This window comes from Aegilops tauschii, chromosome 1 (genome assembly GCF_002575655.3).
Source record: "Aegilops tauschii subsp. strangulata cultivar AL8/78 chromosome 1, Aet v6.0, whole genome shotgun sequence".
In the NCBI taxonomy this organism is placed as follows: Eukaryota; Viridiplantae; Streptophyta; class Magnoliopsida; order Poales; family Poaceae; genus Aegilops; species Aegilops tauschii.
Genome location: NC_053035.3, coordinates 251,394,145 through 251,404,852, shown reverse-complemented (window position 1 = coordinate 251,404,852; position 10,708 = coordinate 251,394,145). Strand labels below are relative to the sequence as shown.

Below are 10,708 nucleotides of genomic sequence, written 5' to 3'. Positions count from 1 at the left end.
AGGATGCCAGATCTGGAGTTCGTTGGCGTGTCCCGGGTGTTGCCCCAGTCTGATTCGTTTAACGACAAGGGCTTCGCTTTTGCTGAGCTGCCTTGGAGGTCTCAAAGCTGCATATCAGCCATGGAGCCGTGTCAAGCTCGGGTGAGGTGGTGATTCGTCATTTTTTTCTTCGGTGGCTATTGTGGTGGTGCTGGAGGCAGGTGACGAGCGTTGGTGTGAAGATCAGAGATGCTCTGCTATCTTTTTAATTCTGTCATGTCGGTTTCTACATGACTTGTACTTTATTCTTTATGATATGAATGAGACACGTATTACCATGCAACAAAAAAACTACAGATTCTTGGATTCTAATCCATCCAGAATCAGAATCTCAAACAAACACTTAGATTTTTATCTTAGCTTTGAAGAATGGGTTCTAGAATTGTGCTACAGCAAGGCGCAGGCCAGAAGCTGCGAATTTGCTGATTCCCTAGATACCCGAGTTGCCATTTATCCAGGTTCCGGAATAGACCAACTTCTCCCCGTTATTGCAGTAGAAATGCCAATAGACCAACTTCTCCCCGTTTATTACGGTAGAAATGCTAATAGACCAACTTCTCCCTGTTATTACGCTAGAAATGCCATTGGCCCCTAGCCCAATTTCCTCCAACGCCAGGTTCTCCACCTTGTTCTTTCCCACCCAACCGAACAAAGAAGGGGAGCCGCCCCTCGCTATAATCCAAGCCACAACTAAGGCTATGTTAAATCCCTCCGCTCCGTAACTCCGCTGTGGAGCGGAGCGGCATATAGTAGAAATACGAAGAGCGGCAAGTAGACCCAACCGAACAAAAAAGGGGAGCCGCCCCTCACTATAATCCAAGCCACAACTAAGGCTCTGTTTGGAATCCCTCCGCTCCGTAACTCCGCCGCGGAGCGGAGCGGCATACAATAGAAATACGGAGAGCGGCAAATAGGCTGCTCCGCGCGCTCCGCTCCCTGGTGATCCCTGGTGATGAAGCGGTGGATTGCCAAACACAGCCTAATTCTCAAGAATCTGTAGCCCAAACAAAGAGGACCTAAGAAATGCACGACTACCCTTTTCAATGTGTCACTATATTCGTTTAATTTGAGCGGTGCTAGTCCTACCATTTTCAAATATATGATGGTTAGCTAAAATCAAAGGAGCGTACAAATTTTGTACAAGTTGTAAGTAAGAATAGCATTTTTGCTTAATTTTTTGCATAATTGACTAGCAACAATTTTGACCAAATAAAATCCATCTGCTGAATGTAATCCGGTGTTTGGAACAGTATTAAGCAAACAAAATATCTGTTTCAGACACAGGAGGCACAAACCAAACGGCATGGCGAGGGTACGTTCCATTAAGCTTCTTCAGATTTAGGCATGTGTGGTGACTGACTATGACTGGTACCAGTACAAATTACAAACACACACACGCACACACAGTACATTCCCTATGATGTTATTTTACATTCAATTGAATTGGCTAAGTAAACAACGTGTTTTGAGAGGCGACAAGGAGCACACACAAAAGATGGGCGACAACAACAGGGGGGCCAAAGGAAAAGAAAAGAAAGAATGGCACCATGGTTGGTTAGTTGCAAGACGACTGCAGGTCATCTGCGGCGCATGAGGAGACGAGGAGGAACACTTGTGTGTGCCTCGGCTGCGAAGAGGCCAGTCAGTCTATACAAAGTGACCTCTTCACCATCCTATCATAGTTTGCATTTTTCAATAACTTCTGTAACAGATGAGTGTGTTTCGTCTGTCATCATATTAAGCTGCAGATGAAACGCCTGCACATGTAACAAATAAACGGATTATTACATGCTCTATCTCTATACGCAGCAGCAAGTAGAAACATAGCACAAGAAGGGTAAAATGTTGAAATGAAGAAGAAAATAAGCTTCCTACAAGGGTAAGATCTACCGGACAAGAGGCATACCACAAATTTCTCTAGCACAGGCACAAGAACTTTCAAGTTGTTGTTTGGAAGGCAGCTGGAAATCGCTCCTCGAACCTTCATGCTGTTGAAGCAGACAAAATGTTAACAAGTCCAACACCATTGAGGCTGACATTATGCAATCAACTCACCGTAATGGAAGTATGGAACATTACAGACGACAACTCAGATTACTAACCTTTCTATCGAAAGAAAGCCAAGCACGAGGGCTGCATAGGCCTCCACGATCATCATTTCAGCTTCCCGTGCTCCTTGCAACATTGACTCTTCATCATCCTGGTTAGTTATAATAAGCAGTCAATCAAATGAGCTACAGGACATCATACAATAGGATTTGCTAGCTGCTAGGTAGAAGGCATTTGCAACAAAGATTCCCAAAAAGGGCTAATAATATAGTGCAGGTTTAAAATGGAATGGTACTCGACTATTCATGATATTTTGTCAATTGACTGGATATCAAAGCCTACAAATGCATTAGTTTCCATTTCATGGATTTTAAACTAAGGGATTCAAGGTTAGAATTACCGGTGATATAGTTGCAGAAGCTTCCCCAGAACCTTTACTTGCTAAGAAGATTGAACAGAGGAGTGGTATAACATCCCTCTGTGCCTTTTCACTCTGCGCATTCTTAGACAGACCCACAGAAACACGAGCAGATGCAAGCCGTACCCTACAGCCAGGTCATGAAATTATTTAGAACTAGACATTTGTTAGTTGGGATATATGACTGCTCCAGACCCCAAGGAACTAGCTGAAGCACAACAGTAACACGGGTATGAATCAAACAAATGGAAAGGAAGAAAGTAACAGGCTTTACCTATTAAGGCTATCTTTTTCCACGAGATTGACAAGCAAGCCCAATATGGCAACCAGAAAATCAAGCTCATGATCTCGCAGTTGCTTAGCTTTCACTTGGCATGCTTTGCTGTCCTCAGCATCGGTGAGGTCTTGTAAAAGATCGACATCTCGGCCAGTGTCCGCGGAGAAATCAAATGAAGGGAAATGCTTGATGATCAAGGAGGCCATGGTGTTAAGTCCACCACATGATGCAATATGTTCACAACCAGATGGGTTGTCATTTGCTAAGTTCATAAGAACCTGCCAGAAAAAACATGGGAAAATCATATACTACATGCCATTGCAAAAGTAACACCACATAACATTTTTCTAACATAAAACATCATCCACCAACTGTTCAGAAGTTTCAATACTGCACAGCAAAATAGAAGGGACGAATAAGATTAGACCCTTTGGACAGTTACAGTTTCTTTTTGGAGTGATAAGGTAAAGGTGCAATGATCTTTCATCAAATATCCTAGTGAGGAGCAGAAAAAGATAAGAGACTACAATTATTATGGGATATCTCACAAATACCGTCACAAGAAGCAATACATAGGTATGTACAGTTAAGCTTAGGCCCACAATTAGTTGAGACAAGATCAACTACTAGTTTATCCATACAGACTAGTCTTTCAAAAACAACTTATTGTCACAGTTAAATTTAATACTGAAACATATCTTCAAAGTGACTTAACAGGCTGAGCACCTAAAACCGTTTAAAGGTGGTCAATAAGCTTAGAAAAGCATCTGAGCTGATCACAATTGGGACTTACCATACGAGCAAGTTCATTCACGCTCTGGATGGAAGTTCTAATTTTATCTTCAGTTTAATAAGCTTATTGTAACTTTTAGCAGAACCTTCAACCTTCAATAGGAGGCAAGCCTGAGACAGCTTTATGTTAATGCTTAAACCCAACTAAAGCAGGTTTCAGGTTAAGTAAGAGTGTTAATCAGGCACCACAAACTGAACTCTAAACTTGAGCATCAGGCTCAGCCCATTCCTCGAGTATGCACCGATGCACGGAGTGAAGCAGATACTATGACATATTGATGTATATTTGTCTTAATACTCTTTCTTAAACTTCCAACCAAGTGACACATCACAACTCCACGAACAGTTACTGTGTGGTATAAATGGTGAAAGATCTTCCAGTGCATGCGATCATACGAATTCACACATTGACCAAAGGTTTAACAGCCTATACTGAGCATTCACAAATGGACAAACCTATTTCAAAGGGATGCAATACTTCTTTACAAAAATATGCCAGCCAACAAAAATCAAGAAGGCTTACCTTAATTGATGCCAAAAGGCAGTCTTCCAAAAGATTGGAATCATCGTCAACATTAGAATGGGATGTTGCACCCAGATGATGATTATCTTCAGGTTGATATGATTCCTGACTTCCAATCGCAGCAATCCCACGATCGTCCGACAATTTCTCATTCGCTGATTTTGCTTGACGGCCATGTGTTGATCTCTTTTTTTGACCAAATAGTTCAGGCTCCTGATCAACATCATCAAATGCAAAAGGATCACTACCACTGCCACTTCTCAAATCACTGTTGCCGTTTTCAGACAGACGTCGTCGTTTTGCCATTTCTCTGGACGTTCCATCAGAACTATGTGCTGTTATAGAAACCCATCCACTTGAGCCTCTAATTGGGTTGGCTTTACCACGTTCCTTTCTTATATTAAGCTTCAGACCAAGACCAAGACCATTGCTGTGCCTCTCACCTAATGAACCACTTGATGCCCTGTTGCTTGAAGTAGACTGGGAACAATCAAGTGTCATTTGTGATAGGCCAACATCACTAGTGGAAGATATACTAATATGAGAAGCATCTAATTTGGAAGATGAGCAATTTTGGCATTTCTGGTTCAGCGAAAGCTTATTTTGCTTTGAGTTCTTGCCCTTGCCATGACCATTCAATGTAGTTGCACCCTTGATGTCTGCTGCACAAGAGAATTTAGACCATATTAAACTTGTATCGAGGAATATATATCGTTGTGAACATTTGTGCACATGAGAATTACGAACGTGAGACCATATTAAACTTGTATCGAGGAATATATATCGTTGTGCTTTATATAAGACTAGAAGGTGAACATCATAGTTTTGTGTACAGTGAACATTTGTGCACATGCATGATACCCTAACTGCCTTGCAAATTTATTGCTGCACCCAGAGAGGATACTCTGGGTCGTCAATATAGAAAAACACTGAAAATATATCAAGTATTGAATCTAGATTTAGACAGTTCACAGGAAAGACAGAAGTTCAAATAATTTGGTGGTTGTGACTTGTGACTACCAGAGCAGCCCCCTTTACAACCTTTGGAAGATTTTTTATCTGTACTGATGGAAACAGTGGAAGAATTCTGAAGGAGAGACAGTACTGCAGCAAAGGAAAATAGGCATCAGATTGCAAGTTTTCAAAGTGGATGTTGAACGTTACATTATATGGGAATAGGAAAAATACTGAAATCTAATGCAAAATTACCTGATAATAATTCAACAATATTGATAATGACACCAACAAGAGAAACTGTAGAGCCTCTGGGACTCAATTTTCTACTCATGCTGAGCAAATGGGTCTGGAAGGATCAAAAGGAGTCGAGTGAAGTTAAGAAGTAGTACATGGCAATACTATCATTGCACTGAACTAACATTCCAAGATATGGAAAATTACCTTGTTCTGATCACTTAAGAATGTGGCATTCTCTAAAATTTTCAAACATTTCAGGAGGAGTGCAGCACTTTGCAAAGATGTTTCCAAGGACAGAGTGGAGGTATCCTTTACAATTCCCTGATATACAAGGTTGGCCAGCACAAATATATTATATTCTGTTAGCTTAACTGGTATATAATGCATTAAGTATGCGAAATGGGGAAAAAGGACTAGCAGAATAATTCACTGCGAAAATAAATGGTGTACACATCGGAGGCCCAGGTCATAAACTACACAAACCAGAAACACGACATGTGGCTTCAATTCACTTAAACTCTAAGAGAGGCTTGTCCGGTTGTGTAGTGGAAATTGTAGCGTTCAACAGGGTAATAATCATATAATGTCTCCATGACATGAAACCTATGCAAGTATTATCACCTTGGACACATATAATCACTAGAGATTCAAAATTCAAAAATTAATGCTTGACATAAATCACTCTAAGACTGCATTCAGGATTTAAAATTTTCAATCAGAGAAAATTTCACAGCATAATTTTGTGCTGCAGCAAAGTTTTAGTGTGCAGCTTCAAGCATGTTAGGGCTTAAAATGTACAGACTACAAAAACATGCAACCATTCTTCAGCATTGTGACAGAACAGATAATGACAGCTTGAATGTTGTTTATGTGAACCTGTGCATACCTGTTTATTTTATGAAATAAAATAAAAAATAAGCAAGATCATACCTCCAGTGAGGAATGACAATCAACCATAACATCAAAAATATTATCAAGACCACCCAATGCCCTTAATGTTTCTTTGAAATCCCCTCCAACTCTGGTCACCATGTCAGAAGTCTCTGAAAAGATAAACAATTGAAAATGAGTAATATTTAGCAAAAAAATAAGTTACTACGCATAATTCTGGACTAGGCAAGCCATCACTGAAAACTCAAACACAAGTGAAACAAGGGCTAGGCAAAGGCATCCATGTAAAGCAAGCATGCAATGCTTAACTTGTGAATTGACAGTGTACTTCGCGGTGAATGCAATAATGGCAATAGGGTAATCGTGGTCAAGAAATTGATTAAAAACCATACCCTCTAATGCGACAGCTGACAAGCATGCCTTTTCCATTGTCAACAAAGCAAGCCATTTTGAACATAATTCTGGCCTTGATGCTCTCTTTCCATCCCTGTCAAGTGGCTTGATTTCTTTACAGCTTAAGAGGATTTCTTCGACTTTTGATATGATATCCTCTGAGCTGGAATCGGAATCCTTATTTGAGCCATTAAACATTTGAACTTTACTGATTCCAAGGAGTTTGGAACCTATAGATGGTGCTTTGACATCATTTGCGTCCATTGGAGGATTTAATAATTTAAGAAGAAACCGAATACACGATTCTGAATTTAGTACATGATTCTCTTGTACCTGAATAACAACAAGGATAGATTGATCATAAGAAGAAACTGAAGCTGAAGGAATGCTCATCGGAACTCAGAAGTATTAAAAGAGCAGCAACTGTTGGGAAAACGCATTCAACGAGCAATATATGTAATTCACAAATGAAAATCTGAATAGTAAATACTCCCTCTGTAAACTAATATAGGACATTTTATAGACTTGAGAGGGAGTAGCAAACTAGCTGAATTTAAATCATAAATTATGGTTCAGCTGTCAATAAAAAATAAAGCATGAAGTTAGTTAACTAAAGTTATTTTTATCATGCATTAGTGTTGAGAAAGAAAGCAAATACTTCTACAAGAAAAAATAAATAAACAGCTTTGTCACGACATGAGTATCTTTGTGATTTGTGAGAAGAGAATATTTAATGCGCACGGAAAGCAGCATGCACAGAAACATATCATCTGGTGGTTTGGGATTGAGAGGTACTCACATCACTTGCCAAAACAAATAAAAGAGCTGCCGCCGCAACACCACAGGAAGGATCATCAATGTTCAGAGCCAAAACATTATCTATAATTTGCTTTACCAATCTACAGGACATAACAAAACATGCACTTGTGAGTAACAAGATGGAATACGTGTAAAATTTGAAAAAAACAAATGAAATGTTTGTTAAACAGTGATTTTGATTTTGGTACTTCTCAGACTAAATAGATTACTGAGATGAACATTACATGGTTACATGTTAAAATAATTGTGTTCAATGGGAATTTACTTTCAACAATGTTAACCATCTACTGATGTAGAAATGGGTAAAACGTTTCAAGAATCTAGTGATTCCAGCATCCTCACTTCAAGCATGCCCTTTGTTTCACTAAACAGTTTTGCTATTTCTCAGGCAACTGAGTCACAGCTAAAAATAGTTTGGTCTTCACATCGAGATTGTGCAACTACACAAGGGATGAGATGATCTTGATCGGATGGCTATCAATGTTGACTGAGAAATAATTATTCCTAAGTTGACTGAGCTATAGACACACCCCTAAATACTAACGTTGAACTTACCCAGTTTAAATAAGCATTTCACATGTTCAGTACGCTTATTATTAATTATCTCATAGTACATCTTATAGAAACAACAAATTTGAAGACTGGCTGGGACAGGAACAGACAATATCCTACATCTTCAACTATACAGATCAAAGAAAAGCAGTACACCCTAAACTTAAATAGTTGTCAATTGTCAAAATGTTGGTATGACAGTGAGTTAAGAGTGAAACACTGGTGCTGTTCACAGCTCAAATAGGTAGGTTCAATACTGCACTTTTGGTTACCAAAATGTATACTCTCCTGAACAGAGGAGAAATATTAGGCTCGAGTTCAATGGATGGCCCTTCTACCAACAATGTTCTTCAGACGTATCTATAGACCGGAGCAAATTCTAATTCAAAAGGGAAGATGTCTTTCTAGACATTTCCAATCAATCACCATGCTTCCTTCTTATGGAATCATGGCATACTTGAGGTCTTAGCAAAAACAAAGAGACCATCCTGCTTGAGACGCAGATAACTCAGGTGCATACTACTTAAGCCCAGTTGTGTCAGTGGGGATTCTCCACGATATGTGAAGTCTTGATTCTACAACAAAAAGCCCGACAAAGCAAACTAATCGAACTAAACAGCTCAGGCCAGGCAAGCAAACAAATAAGCTGCATGAGTTAAGCTATTCATCACAAGGCAAAGGAAACAGAGCTCGCTCGTTCGTGGTGGTCTGAAGGCCAAAAGGTGGCTCCTTTCCGGAAGAAACCGAAATTCTTGAGCCCTAATCGTACAGAATCCCAATCTTTGAACCGAGGTCACCCGCAAGAAGCCCCAATTTGGTAACCCTAACCCGAGGTTCTCGATTCGGGGAGCCAAGATTGGGCACCAAGAAGACCAAGAAGGCAACTTGTGTACCAAGAGAAAGGTGTACTGACCCCTGAGCCCGGAGGACGCGGCGGCGCGCGGCGGACGCGCAGATCCCGAGCAGCGCGAGCAGGCTGGCCCGGCGCACCCGCCTGGGCGCGGTGGGCCGCAGCCCGTCGAGCGCGAAATTGACCTCGTCGACGCTCTCCATCATCTCCCCGTACTCCTCGGCCTCCATGAGCGTGGCCGTGGCCGCCTCGGGCTCGGGCTCGGCGTGCCTCCCGCGGCGCCCCTTCCGGCGCGGCCCCTCTAGCCGGGGCGGCGGGGGCTGCGTGGGCGGGTCCTCGTCGAAGTCCCACATCGAGGAGGACTCCTGCGACGGCGGGAAGGGCTGCGACGCGGACGAGCCCAGCGCCGCGAGCTCGTCGTCCCCATCCCCGCCGTCGAAGGCGAACGCGTCCTGCGAGGACGAGAGCCCGCGGTCCCCTCCGCCTCCGCCGGCGGCGGCGCCGTCGGAGAAGGTGCGGGATCTGCGGCCGTAGGTGCGCACGATCATGGCGACTCGCTGCTGCGGGTAGCTGCGCGTCCGCGCATGCGAGTAGAGAGAGAGAGATTTGGGCGTGGGCGTGGGCTTGGGCGTCTGTGTCTGGGTTTCGAACGTTTTGCTTTGCGGCTGATCCGGATTTGGGGATTCTGGCCTGGGCCTGGGAGGGGAGGAACTCGGGGTCGGGGAGCTGGTTTCGTGCGTTGGTTACTGCTGGTGGTTTTGTGCGTTGCTGCGGCCTGGGGTTAGTTATCGCGTGTCAGGCCAGGTTTAATAACCAAGGTAAAGCACAGTCCAGTTTGAATCGAAATGGCCGCGGCGTCTCGACGCGCTTCTCCACGGTCAGATTGTTCCTCTATCTTGATTTTGATAGAGCACTTGTGCACGCGGTCTTGAGCTTCCTCGTCTGGTCAGCGTCTAGGGTTCAAATCAAGCATGAATAAAATGAGTAGACATGGTCGAATAAAAGGAGACTGTCTCACAAGTAGTAACTACGTTGATGCTTAATTAGATCTTCACGAAGCTGGGTATGGGAAGCCCGATCTTCAATCTTCCGGCATGTTTCAAGAAAAGTTTGGATCCGGTCCTGGTTCCCGCGAGGTTACACGAGTGGAAGATCATGGATGTTGCGTGGAGGGCTGGTGAATAGTCCATTTAAAATAATTACGCTTTAGGCTTGAACAAATGCGGAATAAAACTAACGTTTAATTTGTCAAGCATAAAACCTAAAACAATTAGGCTCACTTATGTGCACCAACAACTTATGCTAAGCAAGATAAACAATTAAGTGATAACAAGATATATAATAAAAAAGACTATGACTATTACAAAGTAAAAGTGCATGAGTAAAGGGCTCGGGTAAGAGATAACATAGGCACGCGGAAACGACTATGTATCTCCAAGTTCACACCCTTGCGGATGACAATCTTCGCTTGGAGCGGTGTGAAGGCACAGTGCTCCCCGAAAAGCCACTAGGGCCACCGTAATCTCCTCACGCCCTCGCACAATGTAAAATGTCGTGATTCCACTAAGGGACCCTTGAGGGCGGCCACCGAACCTATACAAATGACAACCCTTGGGGGCAGTCACCAGAACCCATACAAATTTCTCGGGGCACTCTCCACAACTTAATTGGAGTCTCCCGAAACTTGTTTGAAGCTTTACACCACAATGATTGAGCTTTGACAACACCAACCGTCTAGGGCACCAAAGCACCCAAGAGGAACAAGCTCTAGGGTGCCCAAACACCCAAGAGTAATAAGCTTCTCACCTTTCACTTCCATGTATCACCGTGGTGAACTCAAATCGATGCACCAATGCAATGACAAGGGCACACGGAGTGCCCAAGTCCCTCACTGTCAAATCCACCACGGCA

At 42.7% G+C, this 10,708-nt stretch overlaps 1 protein-coding gene across 4 annotated transcripts; it reads right to left on the bottom strand.

Moving 5' to 3' along the window:
• Positions 1-1,356: 1,356 nt before the first annotated feature.
• LOC109732554 (wings apart-like protein 2) lies at positions 1,357-9,673 on the bottom strand. Of its 4 annotated transcripts, none has more exons than XM_020291723.4 (13): positions 8,861-9,673; positions 7,376-7,475; positions 6,576-6,909; positions 6,223-6,335; positions 5,497-5,613; positions 5,308-5,401; positions 5,119-5,202; positions 4,099-4,757; positions 2,781-3,061; positions 2,489-2,633; positions 2,142-2,239; positions 1,946-2,027; positions 1,357-1,796 (listed from the first exon to the last, which is right to left on the bottom strand). In XM_020291723.4, the coding sequence occupies exons 1-13, from the start codon at positions 9,343-9,345 to the stop codon at positions 1,716-1,718; spliced, it is 2,673 nt and encodes an 890-aa protein (XP_020147312.1). In that variant the 5' UTR covers positions 9,346-9,673; the 3' UTR covers positions 1,357-1,715. The 4 variants fall into 4 exon arrangements, with proteins under 4 accessions (XP_020147312.1, XP_020147311.1, XP_020147313.1 ...); XM_020291722.4 differs by having other exon boundaries at positions 4,099-4,760; positions 8,861-9,574; XM_020291724.4 differs by having other exon boundaries at positions 4,099-4,760; positions 5,140-5,202; positions 8,861-9,574.
• Between the last annotated feature and the right edge of the window lie 1,035 nt (positions 9,674-10,708).

Coding starts and splice junctions, on each gene's coding strand:
- LOC109732554 (XM_020291722.4), bottom strand. CDS start 9,345: ATGATCGTGCGCACCTACGGCCGCAGATCCCGCACCTTCTCCGACGGC. Junction 6,910..7,375: donor TATTTGTTTTGGCAAGTGAT/GTGAGTACCTCT, acceptor GTTGTTATTCAG/GTACAAGAGAATCATGTACT. Junction 5,402..5,496: donor TCTTAAGTGATCAGAACAAG/GTAATTTTCCAT, acceptor TGATCCTTCCAG/ACCCATTTGCTCAGCATGAG.